At 47.6% G+C, this 19070-nt stretch overlaps 1 protein-coding gene across 1 annotated transcript in view; it reads left to right on the forward strand.

The window, feature by feature from the left end:
- Positions 1-1268: 1268 nt before the first annotated feature.
- LOC139436723 (ral guanine nucleotide dissociation stimulator-like) overlaps positions 1269-19070 on the forward strand; it is a 157733-nt gene continuing 139931 nt past the window's right edge. The window contains exons 1-10 of the mRNA XM_071208681.1: positions 1269-1493; positions 2204-2419; positions 2704-2773; positions 3069-3103; positions 3575-3653; positions 4830-4903; positions 5346-5432; positions 6228-6349; positions 7015-7123; positions 8991-9120. Coding sequence (XP_071064782.1) covers positions 1269-1493; positions 2204-2419; positions 2704-2773; positions 3069-3103; positions 3575-3653; positions 4830-4903; positions 5346-5432; positions 6228-6349; positions 7015-7123; positions 8991-9120 — 1147 coding nt within the window. The remainder of the gene's footprint in view (positions 1494-2203; positions 2420-2703; positions 2774-3068; positions 3104-3574; positions 3654-4829; positions 4904-5345; positions 5433-6227; positions 6350-7014; positions 7124-8990; positions 9121-19070) is intronic.

Genomic DNA, 19070 nt, shown 5'->3' on the forward strand with positions numbered 1-19070 from the left:
AAGGAGTCAAAGGAAGCTATGGGTGGGGGGCTAGGGCACTGCCTGCAGAAGACCCTGGGGGATCATTGTTGGTCCCTGTTAGGGCCCTTTCCCACCACAGCCCCAATACCCTAAAACACCATTTCATGCAGACCCACGACAGGAGGTGGTGAGCAGCCTGCTCCAAATCTGCCATTGACCTCAGTCCTGTCTGCCTCCTGCAGGGATGGCTGGGCCAGCTGTGCTCCTGTCATTTGGAAGGGCAGTGTTTGTGGAAAGAATAGGCACATGACACATGACACATGACAGGAGATGAGGCAGTTCCTCAGACCAGAATTTACTGGGTAAGGGCCAGGAGGACCCACCACAAGACAGATTCTGTCCCCACCTCACTCACATATTGATGAAGATCCTACTGTGTGTCAGTGCCAGATATGAACAGACCAGTCAAAACCCTTCCCTGTCCTTATGGGCCTTATGTTCCAGGGGGAGGGTCCCTGAGGGACAGTGTGAAAGAAAGGCCATTTTCTGACTCTGCTGCCCACCCACCTGCCATGAGCACCCTCTCCTTGCTGGGTACCTGGCTGGACCCGTACCCTGAAGATGTCCTACAACCAGCAGACTCTCCTTACCTCAAGTTGCTAGTGGACTATGCGCAGGTGAATTTACCTGGTTCTGCCCTTGAGTACCATGCCAAGGTTCTACTTTCACAGATGAGTCATCCTGAACCCATTGAGGAAGACCCAAAGGGCGAGGAAGCTTGGGGTAGTAGTATGTGAGCTTGTGGGGTGGGGCCAGGACTGGATCACATAGGCAGGACCTACCAGAGATGGCCCTTGGGCCAGGAGCAAGGAGGAGCCTCAGTCTAGTCACCTGGGAGACTGCAGTCTGGGCACACTCTTTGGGGCTGGATATTCCCCTAGAGGTTGTGGGAACTTCTCTGTATTTGAAAAACACTTGGAGCCATTCTCTAACTCATTTGTGAGCTACAGAGCTCCAAATGCCCCCAGTTCAACCTGTGGCACCAATTCCACCACCTGCGGCAGACACGGGGGTAATTCCAAAGGCTGATTTGGCTCCATCACCACCTCCACTGCTACCTATGGAGGTAGCACAAATAACCACTCTGAAGGGAGAGCCAGCTCCATTCCCAGATGGAGCACATACTGCCAGACTGGAGGAAGTCACATCACCATCTGCTTTACAAGTTCCTGAGCTGGAGGCAATCCCATCACGACCTCCAGTGCCACCTACACGGTCTGCACCAGTGTCCATTCTGGAGCTACACCATGTTTACTCACCTTTACCAGCACCACCTCTCTGAGGGGAAGGCATGTCTAGCAGCACCACCAGAGCCACTGCCAGAGCTAAAGTCAGCAGGAGGGCAGGCTACACCATCAGAGCCTTCCTGCCCCTGGACTGAGACCTCAGAGAACCTGCTGAGGGAGGAGAAGGCTAACTTCCTGGTTTTCCCTCCTGAACTGGTGGCAGAGCAGTTGACACAGGTGGATGCAGTGAGCAGGTGGGATCAGCAGGGTGGATCTAGGTGGATCTTCCTCCCAGGATCTGCTGCCCCAGTCTTAGCATCCACTGATCCAGAATCTTATCATCTGGTTCCACTCCCAACATTGTAACCTGAGCAAGTTTATTAATCCCAAACCCACACTTCCTCCCTCTAGAAAGTAGATATAGGACACTAAACATACATGCCATACACAAAGACTGTGAAGATTACATGAGAGCAAAGAAATAGAAAGTTTGAGGGGGCTTGGCCATTGGGGGTTGAATGGAGCTCACTGAGGTGCAACCAGCTCCATGGGTGGCCTTCTCTGTGCTGGGGGTCTCCACAGCATTGACACTAATGAGACCCTGGTGCTTTTGACAGATACCCAGAATCTATGGCCCCCCAGGGACTGTGAACCTGACTGTTAGCTGACTCAGGAGACATTACCAGGATGGGCCATGGTACCACTTGGGTCTATGGAAGTATGAGGCACCTCCCACGCTGGAGTTTGTGAGAGGGACTTTAAAGTGAAGCTCTCTCTCCCCCTTTAGGCTTGGGCCCTGGGTCACTTGAGTGCTAGGTCCTCTCAGGAACAGAGAACACACCGTGCCCTCAGCCTTCTGAGATCTGGATGAGACCACTGGACCCTGGTCTGGGTCTTGAGGGCCTGCAGGATACAAGGTGTCTGCATTCAGGACTGGCTGATATCTCCTCTCCCAGAAGCTGTTCAAGAAGGTGGTGCCCTATCACTGTCTGGGGGCCATCTGGTCCCAGTGTAACAAAAAAGGCCAGGAACATGTTGTGCTCACTGTCTGTGCCATCATCACCCAGTTCAACTGTGTTACCAACTGTGTCATCATAACCTGCCTTGGGAACCAGAGCATGAAGGCTCAAGTCAGGGCCAGGGTGGTGAAGCACTGGATTGAGGTGGCCAGGGTATGCTCAGGGGGCCCTCTCTGGAATCCTGGAGCCCCTCTGTGCTCTTACTGGCTCTCAGTCCTTCAGGCCCTCCCTGGCCTATAGTACAGTCCTACACTATCCTCACCTCCCACCCAACTACTCCCTCAGGTTGAGTGTGTGTGTCCCTCTCTGGGTCCACAGCATGCTCTAAAGGTCTCTCTGAGTGTTTGTCTCATTCAAGAGGGAAGATGTAAGCTGAGGGGCTGATGCTGGAGCAGCGGGGTGGTCAGACTTACTGTTCATTCTTTCTCCCTTCCAAGGAGTGCCAAATCCTCAAGGACTTCTCATTCTATGCCATCCTCTCTGCTCTTGAAAGCCAATCAGTTCATTATAGGGACAGTTACCGGACATTGTATGTCCTCCCATGGCCCACTGGGTGGAATATGGGACAATGTGGACTATGATGTGGACCATTGACCATGAGGTACAGCAGTGCTCTGAGATGTATTCACCAAATGCAATGAATGTCTCATGATGATGGAGATTGTTGTTATGGGGGGACGAGTGGGGTGAGGAGGGTGGGGGGTATATGGGAACCTCATATTTTTTTTAATGTAATATTTAAAAAATAAAGACAAAAAATAAATAAATACATACATACATACATACATACATACATACATACATAAAAAGAAGACATGGGAGAAAGTTTCCAGGGGGATAGGTCGCTCCTGGGACACCAGGTTGGACCAGGGACCTTGTGGGGGCTGAACATTGCCTTTCAGGGGGCCTGCAAGGCAGTGGCTCCTGGGCAATGGTCATATGTGGTAGGGCTCTAGGTTGATGAGATCAACTTTCTATTTCAGCACTGGTTGCTTCCTCTGTCATTTACTGAGTTGAACCAAATGGGAGCTTGTTAAGTGTTTGCTTCTCAGCACCACTCTCCATCCATTGAAATTTACACATATCAGAACCAGCTGCTAATGAAATGGGAATGGAGGACCCTATTGTGCCCACTTCAGAGCCCAGGTCCCAAGTCCCATGATGTCCTATAGCACTCAGAGTTGCCCTGTTTCAGCACCACCCACCCAAGCAGTCTGAGTTTCAGGTGGCTAAAATAAAATGGATTAGCCTTTATACCCTCCCACCCACTCCCACATTTCTCCTTCCTACTTACTCTCCCCCAGGGACAGCTTACACCTCTTTCAGATGCTATCTGAGATTGTCTCAAATGAGAACAACTACTCACAGAGCTGTGAGTTGATCATCAAGATGAAGAGGAAGCTGGAGGGTCAGGGCTCAGGTAGTGAGTATGTTAGTTTTTCACTGAAAGTTTCTTTGAACAAATCAAGTCTGACCTATTCTGGTTGAAGATGTAAAGGAATATGCTTGGTTCATGGGCAGGTGAGGGGCCACTGTAAGGCAGTAGGCTGTTGTTTTTGGGTTTGGTGGCGGTAGCTGGGATGTCCCAGGAGGAGGTGATGACCTGGCAGGATGAGAAGATGCCATCTGAGTAGGCGGGTTTCATCACTTCCTTGTTACTAATGACATGTGTGCCCAAGAGCTATGAGAAACATTTGGGAGACAGGAAACCATGGCCATCCTTCATGACCCTAACTAGAAGTTTCCACATTAAAGAGGAAGCAAAATTTCAATGCTCACTATTCCCGGCAGCCCCCACCCTACCTGGGTAATCAGATCTGGAAGCATGGAGACCCATTCCTGAGTGAATGCTGGGACTTGTCTGCACACAGAATATCCTGAGTGGACCCCTGGAGAGGGATTTCCTTTGGTATGGCTTCAGACAGATTTTGGGGTCTCCAGTTCTCTTGGCTGGGGGTGGTAGGAGCTTCTCAACTCAGCCTCTAGAGACACCCCATTCTCAAGCTCCATGGCTGGGATGACACCAGGCCCCAACCCATAATCAGAGGCCGGGAGAACCAGACTCCAGTTAGTGATGGTAGTTGGTTGGATAAGGTCAGCTCAGACATGGCCTCTGTCTGAAGGGAACAGATTGTGTCCTGTGATGCCGTGAGTGAATCAGTCCATTCGATACCCTCTTGGGTCTCTGTGTCCTCATGTGGAAAGGAGGCATGACCATTAAGTGTTGCCACCCTCACAGTGAGGTGGCGAGGCTCAAGGGAGGAAAGGAACATAGTTGAGCATTCTCGTGACTCTGAGGGGTAGAGCATGATGGTGAGAGCATCGTTGCTGCTAACATGCAACACTAGGGCCTCTGGCCTCCCGATGAGGGGGTTCAAGTCTTTGTCCTTACAACAGAGATAGAGACTCTGAGAGGCCAGTCTTCTTGCACAAGGTCATGCAGGGGACATCAGGCATATAATGGGAGCTGATTTCCACCTTCCCACTTGATCCAGGCGTCCAAGATCCCAGGGACAATAGTTGAGGGATGGAAAGCCTCACTAACCTAGTCCTCAACCCTAGCAGGAGGAGATCTCCAAGTTTGCAACCCTGGAGATGAAACCCGAAAGATTCCAGAAGGAGCAGCAGCAGGAAATGGTGAGTGTGCATGAGGCTGGGAGGGTCAGGGAGGGGTGACCTCAAAGTCAGCATGGGGCTGTGCTCAAGCCCATCCCTCTGGACCCCTACACCTGGAAAATGTCCCTTCAATATCTCTGGAACCTTTAGGACCATGAGCTGTTGGAATCCTGGGGGACTAGTTGCAGCCAGTCAGAGTAAAAGTCTGGAAGAGCTGACAATGAGTGGATTGGGTGGGGTAGGGATTAAATTTGGTGACTTAAGAAAAGCCAGTGGTGGGAGGTGACTGCAAGGGATTTGGGGTCCTTGGAGTCTAGAAGAGGAACTTAGAGGGTGAGAGTTAAGTGTCCAACACTGCCCAGAGAAGGCTGTGTGGTCCTAGGAGTGTGAGACTGAGGAGTTTTCAGGGCATGGTCTGGGGGGCACCTCAGAGCCTGTGCTAATCCCCACCCCAATGCCACAGGGTGTCATCGAGGGCATTGTCCCTTGCCTGGGGACATTTCTCACTCAATTTTTAATGGTGGACAATGCAATGCAGGAGCATCTAGAAGTAAGTGAGCCTTGGGGCAGAGGCAGGAGCAGGGGCAGAGTAGGAAAGGGACCCTGATGTTTGTGAGGAGAGGCCACTCCCTGAGCCCTGAGCTCTCACCAGTGGGCAAACAGGGTCTCCTGAAACCTCACAGCCTCCCTGGAAGCTGGGGCACCAGCTCCTGCAGATGAGTAAAGGAGGCTGGCTCATCCTTCCGTTGTCTTCAGAGGCTGGGACTAGAAGTTCTCTGTCTCCACTCCTGGTCCCCATTGATGGAGACCAGAATTGGCCTGGTTCCATTCCTGGCCTCGACTTCCCTGTTCATGTTGAACCCTACATTAATGCAGTGTGACAAGGGCTCAAGGGTAAAGGACATGGCAATGGATGGGGGCCCCTTCATGATGGATGCAAACTCTGTCTTCCAGGGGACGAGGGTCAATTTAGACAAAAGGAAAAATGTGAGCAGCAGTGGCCATCACTGCTGGGGTGGGGCTGGGGTAGGGCATGGGATGGAAAACAGGGACCCTCCTGGGCAGGACACCCTCAGGCTGCATGCAGCTTCCTCTTAATTTGATGGGGAGATTTTGAGGAGAAAAGACAGGGCCAAAGTCTCCTTCTGGAGGTTGAGGATATACTTGGATGAAGGACAACTTCATGGGGGATCAGTTGTGTGAACTCAGCTCGGAGGGAAGGTAGAAACTGGAAGGGAGTGGAGGTGTTGGAGGACCCACAGGAGCAAAACAGCCACTGGCTCCCATCCCACCCAGCAAGCCCATCCAGGTCTCAGCAGTGACTATTCCTTCACTTTGGCCGTAGGAATACCAGATGATTGCTGAGTTCCAGCAGCTCCAGGTGGGTTGCAGCTATGACTCCCTTATGCCCAGTGAGCATTTTGGGACCTGGTTTGGAGACGTGGAGCAGCTCAGCAAGAATGACAGGTAAGTTCAGGAGAGCATCAGGCAACGGAAGTTGTGGGATCACCATTGAGGATCCTGGGTCAGCATAGAAACTGTTGCCTAAAGACAGATGGGGAACCCAAAGTCAACTGCTGTGCAGGCACTGGGAAGGAGATCTGAGGTGTGGCTCCTGGGACCCTATACTTGCCACTCTGCCCTGCAGCTACCACCTGTCTTGCGAGCTGGAGCCCCCATCCCAGCCAGCCAGTAAGAACTTTAGGGACACAGACCACCTGGAAGACTTCAAGCCTTGGAGTAAAGAGTACCCAGGGTGGGCAAGTGTGGGCTGACTCAGGGCTCCTGGAAACTAGGCTCTATGGAATTGGGGAGACTGACAGTTTAGCCCAGGGGTCCCAGATCCACTCCCAATCAAGCCCGTGAGTTGGGCGAGTTGCCCTATCCCTGGGCCTGTTTCCACTTCTGTGAAATGGTGTGACACAGCATGATCGCTAAGTGAGTCAGAGTCCCTGTCTACTATTAATGGAATGACCACTTAGCAGGGTACAGTGGTAGCAGGGGAGAAGTTTGATTGCATTCCAGGGGAGGCCCCCAAGGTAAACCAACCTATCCATCCAGCTGCCTGGCCCCTGACACTAAGTCCAGTGGTAGCAGCAACCCCTACTCCAGTGTGGCCCTGACTTCTGCAGTGGGGATGCAGCTGAATCACCTCACACACATGAGGCTGACTCCTCAAGCTCTAAGGTGAAAATCCACCTGGACCATGTCCAAGAGTCTCATGATGGCAATGAAATGAAGGTGAGTGCCCACCTCTTCCCATGTCAGTCCTTGCCCTCACCCTTTCCTGTGCCTGCTTGGCCCTCTCCAGGTCCACAAAGAAGTCAAAAATTGTTGATTCCCACAGAATTTCTTGGCCCTTCTAGAGATTCTAGAGCAGCCCTAGGGTACCCCAAGGCTCCAGGTCTTCTGCTGATCTTGCTATCATCCACCATTGGGGTAGTCGACATCTGCATCTACTCAGAACTCCTCTATTGTCATATCAGCATCCAGAAGAACATCCTCTTCCTCCTCCTCTATCAAACCCTGGGACAGCTTGTTCATTCCCAGGCACCACAACTCACGGCCATGCTATAAGTGGCATGTGATTGACTACAGCATTCTCTGTTTCAGCCTGGAGTAGGACATTGCCAGCCAAACAAGAGCATTATGGTGAGCTGCATGTGTAGCTGCCCCATGGAACCCATCACTGGTTCAGGCAGTAGACACATAAGGAATGACATGTTACCTCCTTGCCATCCTGGAGTTGGTGGGGATGGACAGACAGCCACCTCCAGAGGCAATAAGAGCATGAGTTTGATGGCAGGACAGTGGACATAGGGGCTGAGGCTGGCATGCTGAGTCAGGATGTCTCTATGAGGCAGCCTCAAAGAGGAGGAGGGAAAGGACAGCCTGCCAGGCCTAAGGGGGTCATGTGCTTGGCCAGTCTGAGGAACAACCTGGGGGCCAGGTTGATGGAACAGGGGTCAAGGGGAAGAGTTCAGGTCAGATTGGTGCTGGGAGCTGGGTCACATCAGGCCCTGTAAGCTGCTGGATGGAGCTTGACTTTCTCATAGGAGGAGATGGGAGTCACTGGAGGGTCAGAGCAGAACAGGGACAGCAGGTTACCTTTGGCTTCAAAACAGAGGTTGGGAAGGTGTGTGGAGACACAGGCTGGTGAGAGTCTGCTGTCATGACCCAGAAGGGAGCATGGGGTCTGCCCCAGGATGGTGGTCATCAAGGTGTGAGCAGGAGCCAGATCCAGGATGGGATGTGCAGATGGAGCCACCCCAGCCCCACTGCACAGAGGCTGCCCGAGCTGCCATGTTACACATCCACCCTGGGCTGCACTTCTCTTTTTTCTTGTCTTTTTTTTTTTTTAAGATAAATAGATCACAAAAAATGTTACACTCCTCCCACATCAACAATCTCTTTCATCACTGTGGCACATTCAGTGCATTTGGTGACTACGTTTGGAGCACTGCTACACTGCATGGATTATAGTTTACATTGTAGTTTACACTCTCTTCCAGTTTATTCAGTAGGTTATGGCAGGATATATAATGTCCAGCATCTGGTGTGCCATAGATTGTCATCCAGACCCTCCTCCTCTCTGACTTGGATGAAAGGACTAGTCTGGGCTTGAACTAGATGTTGTGGGCTCTGTCCTGGTGGTGTCCAAGAGGGTCAGGGTCAGGGCATGGGCACTCCTTGAGGGCAAGCCATCTCCTGTGATTGTTAGGCAGGAGTCAATAGAGTGAGGCCCAGATTTCACTCCTCAGTCCCCACCCTCTGTTGCATGGTCACCCTTTGGCCCTGGGAGTTCATAGCAGTTGTGAAGGCCAAGAAACAGGAGACAGATTTCAGCCTATAGGGCAGTTGTTTGAAACAACACTGGGAAACATCCTTAAGACAAAGATGAAAGTTCTTATGGAAGTTGGGGTTAGGAATGACTGGAAAGAATGCCTTCATTCCATGGAGGTCTTCCCAGAAGAGCAAGAGAAGACAGTGAGGCTCCTATAGACCCAGCCCTGAAAAGAATTGGCTCCATAGGGTCTTTGGCAGCTGCATTTGGGGGAGCTGGTCCCAGGACCCATACCCTGAGAGCCTGTCCCTTGACTCACCATAGGTGACCAACCAGGAAATGGCTCCAGCTGTGATCCTCAAGGCCATGGAAGAACACAACCTGGATGAGGACAAGCCAGAGGACTATAAGCTGGTGCAAATCATTTCAAAGGTCAAAGTTAGTCAGGGGATGAGTTGGAGAGGACAATGGTGGAAGAGGTGGACCTGCACACCATGTCCCCAGTCTGAAATCTGAGGCCCTTTGGCCCCAGTGTACCTGACTGCAGGGTGGGTAGGCACCTTGTCCACAAACTAGGCTTCCAAGAGCAGCCCTCAGTGCCCACAGCCTCTTCTCCCTACCTTCTCTTTCTCACTTGTGTACACTTCCCTGGACATGACCCAGGCATTTGGACACCAAGTTCAAAGCTAACCACATTGAGGTACTCAGAGAAAGGACTTTTCACCTTGGATCATGAGAAAGTTGGCCAAGCAGAGGAACTCAACTTGAAAGGCATCATCTGGACAGAAGGTGTGACTGCATCATGACTGATGGACACAAGCACCAAACATGCTACAGGCCATGTCTTTATGATAGGGAAAACTGGACCAAATCTCTTTGATCCCCTTTGGAGGCTCTAGGGAGCTGACTCATTATTCTATAGAGTGGAAAAAAGAAAGATCCAGAACAGAACAGACCCAGAGCCAGGCATCCTGGGCACTGAACCCTTAGATAGGATTCTTAAGCACCTGGGCTGGCTTCTCGTTCCTGAAAGGAAGAGAAAATTTACCAATCTATGCACACATGGTATGTCTGTGAACAATAAAGTTAACTGGATTCTTGTCAGTGAGCTGATCCCCTCTCCCAGCCAATAGACCAGTCAAATTAAAATAACTCCCACCATTCCTAGAATTTGGTTTTAAATCCTCTCTTGTCTTTTGAATGGGAAATGGGAGCTGTGAGGTGTGAAATAGGGGATAAGGATCCGTCCTACAGAACAGGAAGACAGAGACGTCTGGAGAGCTGTAAAAAGGAGATGAGTCGCCACACCACTGAGGCTGGAGCAGAAATTTAGCCCAGTGTTTCTTTCAAGCTGGCCCTAGGCCTGGAAGACAGAAGGAAGATGGGATCAGTGTAAATACTTGCTAGGTGTCAGGCACTGCATGGTCATGGAGACCTTCAGGAACCCTGCTTAGGAAGCCTGGACTAGGGTTGACCCTTTGCTGGGCCCCAGTGGTCTTGTGTTGGGTAGTACCTTATTTAGGGGCCTTGCATTGAGTTCTAGAATTCCAATTTCAACTCTGAGATCCTGAGTAGTGTAGGCATCAGGGAGTGGGATGGGGAATAGATGACTTGTTATCAGCTCCATTCTGAGGTTGGCAGGGAAGAGTCAGAGTCACTTTATAAACAAGTATTCCTCATTTTCATGCAGAGTCTTTTCTGCAGGCAGGTGTCATTCAGAGGTTCCTTTTTGGTCCTGGAGTTGGGTTGGGGGATTCAGGTCCCTGGCAGAGGCCTGCTTTCATGGGGGCATAAAGGGATGGGTTGTCCTGTGATCCCTTGGAGTACAATAGACCACCTTTCTGCAGCACTATCCAGTGCTGCAGATCCCAGACACTGCAAAAGTGTATTACATGATGTGTCCCTCACCCAAGAATCATTTAATGCTTATGAAGCAGACCTCACCCATGGATGCCAAGCTCAAGAAGACATCTCAGCCTTTCTGGAGAAGAAGCTGAAGGGACCCAAGTTCCAAAAGGGGAAAATCTAACTGACCCCTGGTGACTGCCAGCCTCAGGGCCCCCCTGCCCAGGTTTGCCTGGCCAAGCAGTTTTGCTGACCCCCACCACAGTGGGACAGGCCAGACAGGCACCTCCCTCCCCACCAGTCCAGGCTATTTACTATTGTAAATATTAAATTTAGATGTGAATATTTTATTATTAAAATCTTGTTTCAACTACAGCCTTGGAGTTGATGACTGGTTTTTTCCTTTACAATGTTAATTGAAATGAGGTGCAGCCTCTTACATTGCTCATTCAAATAAGAAATCATGCAGAGACATCAGTTTATTTTAGAAAGGAGAAGTGGAGAGCCAGCCCCCCTTCCTTGGCTTCCTGAAGCAAACACAGCAATCCTCTTTCACAGAGCAAATGTGCATTTCAATATCAATACACCTAGAAGGAGCATGGGGACTATTGGATTTAGAAGTTGAAGGTACTTCCCTTTGCCAGGACCATTTCCTGACCCTGTACAAGGCAGTGGCTGCCTTTCTACCACTTTGGAGGAAGGACATTTTCTGCTTCTTAGCTGCGGCTTTGTTTGAGCACCAAATAGGAACCTGTAGTTTTCAAGGGCACACTCTAGATTTACATGCACATGAGGCACAGAAAAAAATTAGAACAATTCTAACAATATGGAAAGAAAAAGGACATAGGGAGATTACTAACACATGGTCCAGGGCAGGCAGAGCTTTGCATCCTAAATTCCCCTCTATGCCCAATGGTCAAATATTTACCTTACATTTCATGCTTTGGGATCCTTATCCCTGATATCAGAATTCTTTCCTTTTGAGGGGGATGGGGGGATTGAGATGCAGCTTGTCAGGCTCCAGCTGGGCCTAGTTTTATAAACACTACCACTCCCTATGAACTGGTGGTTCCCACTGCCTGCCATTCCTTGTGTAATTTCTTAACCCAGAAAAGCCCTGGCAGGCTCTGGCCTCTGTGATGGGTACCTGGTGGCCTCTCTCACCTGGCTGGGGCCTGAGACATTACCCATAGGCTCTGAATCCCAAGAGAAGGACACTTATTCCTTGTAAGCTAGAGAAGCCACATAGGCTTTTCCATGGCTCAAGGTGAAATCTTGGATGGTGTGGTTTGAGAGCCACCATCTCAGGGATCTCTAGTTTACACTCTCAATTTTGTTGCTACTGACTGTCCTCAAGGGGAGTTTGGCTCTGAGCCCTTAGAGCTTAAAGCCCCCTGGGATGACTGCACCATTGTCTGGAATTTGTGCTTTGCTTTAGTCATTGGGGTGTGGACAGTTCATAGAGGGAGTGGTTGCAGGGGCCTGAGGGGAAAAGGAATGCTACCAGGACTGAGGACCACAGTCCTGCACAAACATACCTGCCCACAATTAAATTACTGAGTGACTTCCTGTCTGAGTGGTGACAGGCCCTGCCCTGAGCTACCTCTGTGCCCTCCCCTGGCTTTCCCAGTGTTCATGAACTAAAGATTTAGCCCCTGGCACAACACACAGCCCCAGGACCCTGCACCATCCTCCTGCCTGCCCTAGCTGTGAGCTGTGGGGCCACTTCCAAAGGCTTGTCAGGGAAGTGAAAACACTATGATATTACATTTTAATTAGCAAATGTATGTCTGAACTTGTCCATTTTCTCTGTAAATATTTATTTACAGAGAATAGGTCCAGCTCTTTTTATTGAGAAGACCTATAAGTAAGGAAAATCTGGTAACAACATCCACCACTGATGCCCAGATTGTGGTCTCAAAATACTATTTTCCATGAAAAGAGAAGAGGGCACCTAGGAGGTATGTGTGAGTCCAGGTCTTAGCCAGGAAGTGTGTGAGAGGAACCTGACAATCATGGCATACTGGAGAGCATGGAAGGCATCAAAGCCCTCAGGGGTGGTTGGGGGAAGTGATAGCTACTGGGTCCAGGATTTCATTTGGAATTGATGAAAATATTCTGTGATTAGATAGTGGTTATTGTTTTACAGCCTTATGAATATACTGAGAAGCACTGGGTATGGTGCTTTCACAAGCTGAAGTTATACAATGTTAATTATAGCTCAATAAAAAATATGTTAAGTTTGATACTGGAAGCCCATAGTATTGTTTGCCTTGATAGGGTCCTAGACAGCTTGTGACATAGAGAAACACCTGCACAATCACTGATGATCTTAAGAAAGCCTCAGGGGCTTTCAGAAACAAGAGGAATTGGGGGCAGGTCAAGTGAGTTGCTTGTGTCCCTGGTTCTGGCCTTTCCTCTTGACCAAATCCCCCACCCCATCCTGGCTGCCTCCTGGGAATGGCATCTCTCCTCATGTATTTTGGGGGGAACTCAGAGAGAGTCTTCCCATTACCCTGAGATTCTACACATGTCACATGTAAGTAAAAGTATTTGTGGGAACTTGTAAACCAGGGTAGTAACACTGCTCAAGCACTGCTGTACTGACTTGTAAACTGCCATGGCCTTGAGTACCCCAAGCACTACCCTAGACTCCCTGGCCCTTTCTTTAGGGCCCCAGGACCTCCCCATGATCTGGCACCTAAAGTGTTCATGCTTTATGCAGGGGGCTTCAGGATCCCAGGAAGGCTAGTTTTCTCTCTTGACCAAACTGCCAGCCTAGCTCCTTGGATGCCCCTTCCCCTCCCCCATCCTGACTCAAAACTAATCTTGTAGCTGTGGACTGCAGAGAAAACTACTCAGAATGCAGGAAAACAAAGAGTAAAAAACTCTCAGACTGTAAGAACTCTAAATCTCACATTCATCCCCAATCTCCCCCTCTCATCTTCCACTTACTCAACACTTTAGGCTGCCCTGGGGTGGGGAGGCCCCTCACCAGGCAGTTCCCTCTGCCTCTTACTCTCCTCCAGCCTTCCAGAACTCCAGGTGACCTCATCACAGGCCCTTGGTTGTCAGGGAAAAAGCACAACCACATGCCCTAGAGCTCCCTCTGCTGGCCAAAGCAGATCAGCTTTTTCCTGCTCATTGTCTAGGAGCCACCAAGTCCTGCTGGGATTGATGGGTGGCTTTTTGCTGAATGGTCCCCAGAAAGGAGCCCTGTGTGGCCAAGAAAGAAGGGAAAACAACCTAGGAGAGGAGCTTTCCATGAGCAGGTGGAAGAAAAAACAGCTGCTATGTGTTGGAGGTGGATTCAGTGGTCTGTGGAGTGGGGTCAGTGACAGATGTCCTGAGACTTTTCAAGGGGTGTGGGAAGAAACAATATCCACTTCCACGGTAAAAATGTTTAAATGTAACATGTACAAGTTCATAAAGGAAGAGCATGTTGAATGCACACGGCCTGTAAGCTGAAGTGATGAAGGAGCAGATCCTAGGAGTAAATTGAAAAAGTCAAACACAGAGCAGAGCTGAGACACAGAGAGAAAAGGCACAGAGAGAGGGAGGGAGGAGAAGGCTGGGTCTGGGAGTGGGAAGAGAGGAGGTGAACTGGGGTCCATGGCAGACAGAGAAAGAGAGCAGCCAAGCACCAGTCCCCTTGTCCTGCTGTCATCTGCTCTAATCTTACCCCTTGGCTAAGGGAACTAGTCTACCTGTGCCCCTGCTTCTTGCCACCCAATTACTGAACAACACAGACTTGGCCAAGAGCAGGTGCCCAGGGACTGTTAGAACCCAGGCTCTTAGGTATATGGGCTTTCCAGGTGATCTTATCTGTGAGTGTCCAGAAAGCCATTGTTGACAATAAGACCACAGTGGCTTCTGAGATTCAGGAGTAGTGATCCGAGGGATGCCTGCATCCTGGAGGTACCCAGGGTCCCTACAATAGCCCTAGTGCTGTGTCTGAACCTGGATGCAAAAGGCATGAATTTGGGGCAGCTAAAATCCAAGAGTTAACACAAATGTTAGCAATTAAATGGAAGCTTCACACAGCATATAGGCCCTGGAGCTCAGGGAAAGTGGAACACATGAATCAAACCCTCAAAATCATCCTAGCCAAGTTTTGTCAGAAAACTGGCCTCCCATGGGTAGATCTGCTCCCATTAGCCCTTCTTAGAGTCAGATGCACCCCCAGGCCCTCAGGCTATTCACATTTTGAAATTCTGTTTGGACAACCACCCCCAGTTATTCAAACCTTCAAGGGAAATCTCAAGCTCCTAGGAAAAACTGGCCAGGATTCTACCCCCTAGCAGTTAGGAAAAACCCTAGCCCAAATACACAAAGCTGTCCTGTCTCAGGATCCCATCCCATTGGGCCACTGAGTCCACCCACACTTACCTGGAGACCTAGTTTGGGTAAAAAACTGGGGGAAAACAAAACCCTCCAGCCCACCTGGATGGGCCAACATACTGTTATCTTTGTAACCCCTAATGCTCTCAAACTTTCAGGTTATTTCCCCTTGGATTCATAGTACCAGTGTTAAAAGAGCATATTCCAAATGAAAAACAAGATAACTGTACAACTCACCCTGTACCTGACTGTCCCTTGAAAATCTAAATTACCCAGAGCCACCAAAAATCACCATCACCTGATTAAATGTACTCCTGTTACTTGTGGTTCCTGCCCCTCTTCAAACTGCTTGGATTACTGTTTGAGACTGAACTAACAACTACAGCTCCCAGAGACTGGATTGTAATTAAAAAAATACTAATCTTAAAAACATACTTGTGTTTTGTAAAATGCTTTATTACCTTAAGTTGTTTTTCCACTTAGCTCCAGTAATGCCCTATAAAAATTACAAGGGCATTAAAGGGGGAACTGTTGAGAAACAAAAAGCATAACCTTGCAGAAAAAAAAATTTAATGAGCCACTCCTGCCCCTGCTTCTGTAAATCAGCCTGTGAGAACATAGCCTTTGCAGGAGAATATTAAATGAATGACTCCTACCCCCGTTCTGTAAACTAACAAAACACTCCTGTCCCCTGCTTCTGTAAATTAGCCACAAAAGCATGACAGTACACTTGCCTTCTGCTTCTGTAACCCCACTTACGAAATTTTGCCTAGCAATGCATTAGTGAATGAGCAAAAGTCATACTGATCCCACATAAAATCCTATATAACATTCAATGCAATCCCAATAAAAATCAGCACAGCATTCTTTAATGAACTAGAAAACTAGCTGTGAAATTTATTTGGAAAGGAAAGAGGCCCCGAATAGACAAAGACGTATTGAAAAAGAAAAATGAATTTGGAGGAATCACATTACCTGACTTCAAAACATACTACAAAGCTACAGTAGTGATAACAGCATGGAATTGGCACAAAGAGAGACAAACAGACCAATAGAACTGAATTGAGAGTTCCAATATAGATCCTCATATATATAGTCATATAATATTTGATAAAGCCACCAAACCCTCTTAACTGAGAGAGAATGGCCTCTTCAATAAATGGTGCCTAGAGAACTGGATATCCATATGTAAAGGAATGAAAGAGGATTACCAACTCACACCTTATACAAAAATCAACTCAAGATGGATCAAAGACCTAAATGTAAGAGCCAAGACCACGAAGACTTTGGAAAGCAGTGTAGGGAAACAGCTACAGGATCTTCCAATAGGTAAGAGCTTCATGAACTTCACACCAAAAGCACGAGCAGCAAAAGAACAAATAGATAAATGAGACTTCCTCAAAATTAAAGTCTTCTGCACCTCAAAGGATTTTGTCAATAAAGTGAAAAGAGAGCCTACACAATGGGAGAAAATATTTGGTAACCATATATCTGATAGGAGACTTATAACTTGCATATATAAAGAACTCCTATATCTTGAAAATAAAAAGAAAAACAACCCACTTAAAAATGGGAAAAATAATTAAACAGACACTTCTCCAAAGAAGAAATACAAATGCCTAAAAAGCACATGAGAAAATGCTCCAAATCTCTAGCTATAAGGGAAATGCAAATCAAAACTACAATGAGATACCACCTTACTCCCATAAGATTGGCAGCTATGAGAAAAACAGAAGACTACAAATACTGGAGAGGATGTGGAGGAATGGGAACACTCATCCACTGCTGGTGGGAATGTAGAAGGATCCAACCATTCTGGAGGACAGTTTGGCACTTTCTCAAAAAACTAGCTATAGATTTGCCGTATGACCCAGCAATTCCACTGCTGGGTATATACCCAGTAGAACTGAAAACAAGGACACAAACTGATATATGCACACCAATGTTCATAGCAGCATTGTTCACGATTGCCAAAAGTTGGAATCAACCCAAATGCCCATCAACAGATGAATGGATAATAAAATGTGGTATATACATACAATGGAATACTACTCAGCTTAAAGAACGAATACACTACAAACACATGTGATAACATGGATGAATCTTGAGAACTTTATGTTGAGTGAAGCAACCCAGGCATTGAAGGACAAATACTACATGACCTCAATGATATGAAATAAGTAAACCAAGCTCCTTAAAGAGCTAGAGACTGGATGATAGGCTTAAAGGAAATTGGGTGATAGAGGAAGGATGTAAGCTGACACCTACATGGGTGAAATCTATGATAAGCTGGAGGTAAGTATTTGTACAAGGAAGGGATAAAATGGGGGAATAGGGTTACCTTTGGGTGGGGCTTTGTAGGCTTCAGGGGTTAGGGATGGGAGGATGGGTAATATTGCCCAGGAAATTGGGGGAGTGTGGGGGAACATATGAACATAGGAGATTGTAAGGTATTTGGTTGAAAGTATAATGCTGAGAAAACTTTTTCAAAAATATAATAATGAGAAAGATTACCTGTTTAAGATGCTTAAAGAGGATAACCTAATGCAGGACAGGCTTCTAGGGAGTGTGTGAGTGCTCATTTTACCACAGTGGGTTATATCATTGGATAGAGACCCATATAATGAGAGTGAAGGTATACCCACTTCCTGGGGAGGACTGATGTTCTCAAATAGAAGGAATTATATCTCTCAAGAGAAATGGTGGCTCCCAATGCATTAGAGCAGTTGAGCATGTCAAGCCCTCAACACTGTTGCAAGTATCTCTGAACATGGCCCTTCAAACAATGAAGACTGACTGTCACTGTGCACCCTAAGGGGAGGGGGAGAGAGGTATTGAATACATGGAATTAATGTAACTGTGTGGGCAATAGAAGGTTCCACAAGATTATGCAAGGATGGATATAAGACATGTTAAATTACACCAAAAATGTAAAGGGGCTGATAGGATAAAATGTAAATCATAATGTAAAACATAAGATAACACAATTTAGAAAATTGTATAGTCTAAAATATAAACCACAATGAAAACCCAAATGTTACCTTGTTTGAAAGCTATTGTCTCAATATTGGTACGTCAGTTTCAGTAAATATAGTATGAATATGTAAAAAGATTATTGCTGTGGTAGGGAAAAGGATTTTGTGTTGGATATGTGGGAGTACTGTATATTGTATATATGAATTACTGTCATCTAAAACTTTTGTGAAGATAAGCTTAATAATTAGGAAAGAAAAGAAAAGAAAAGGAAAGGACGAAGACACTGAGGAAAAGACAGAAGAAGTTGCCTTGCCAATTTGCATACAGGGCAACACATTGCAGTGATGGAAGGCAAAACATTAAAAACAAAGCTTTTGCATTTTTCAATTTTTTGATGCCCAATTTATTTTTAATTTTTCTAAATTTATATATATTCTGTATCTAACCTTTAAACTCATCACCATATTCCATCTTACTATTAATGGGTCCTGGCAATATATTGAGCTTCAGTTTTGAAGAATTTTTGTATCACAGAGAGGTTCAACAATGGCAGGGGAGGAATACTGGTGTGGGATGTTATTGACAGGGGGCAAATTGTTGACAGGGAGTTCTCCAGGGCATATATCCAGGGTACATAAAAATGGTTGGATATTTTCATAGTGGTTATAATTAAAAACAACAACTGAGGGAGTGCTGTGTTCCTAGCCAGGGGAGCTCCACCACATTCCCTAAAAAAAAGCAACAATCCCCCAAGCGCAATGACAAAGATGAAAAAAGAAGGAAAGTCCAACAATGAGCCCTTGATACTAATGACTATGCTTGTAAGCCTGTGCACCTGAAATAAGAAAAAGGCCTAGAGCTGCAGGGTGCCTAAGAGTTACTTCCTGAGAGCCTCTGTGTTGTTCAAATGTAGCCAGTCTTGAAGCCAAACTCAGTATGTAAATGCGTTGCCTTCCCCCCAGCATGGGACATGACTCCCAGGGATGAGCCTCCCTGATGCCAAGGGATTACTACCAAGTACCAGCTGATGATGTACTAGAAAATGACCTTGAATAAAAGGGTCTACTCGGACTAGCAGAATATTTCAGTCTACATATAATACCAGGAGTTAAAAATGCTTTTTGACCTGAATAAAAGGGAGAAATGGAAAGGACAAATGAGTTTATATGGCTATGAGTCTCCAAAAATGAGCCAGGAGACTATCAGAGGGGTCACCCTTATGCACACCTGAGCAGAATCCCA

Source organism: Dasypus novemcinctus, chromosome 17 (genome assembly GCF_030445035.2).
Source record: "Dasypus novemcinctus isolate mDasNov1 chromosome 17, mDasNov1.1.hap2, whole genome shotgun sequence".
NCBI lineage: Eukaryota > Metazoa > Chordata > Mammalia > Cingulata > Dasypodidae > Dasypus > Dasypus novemcinctus.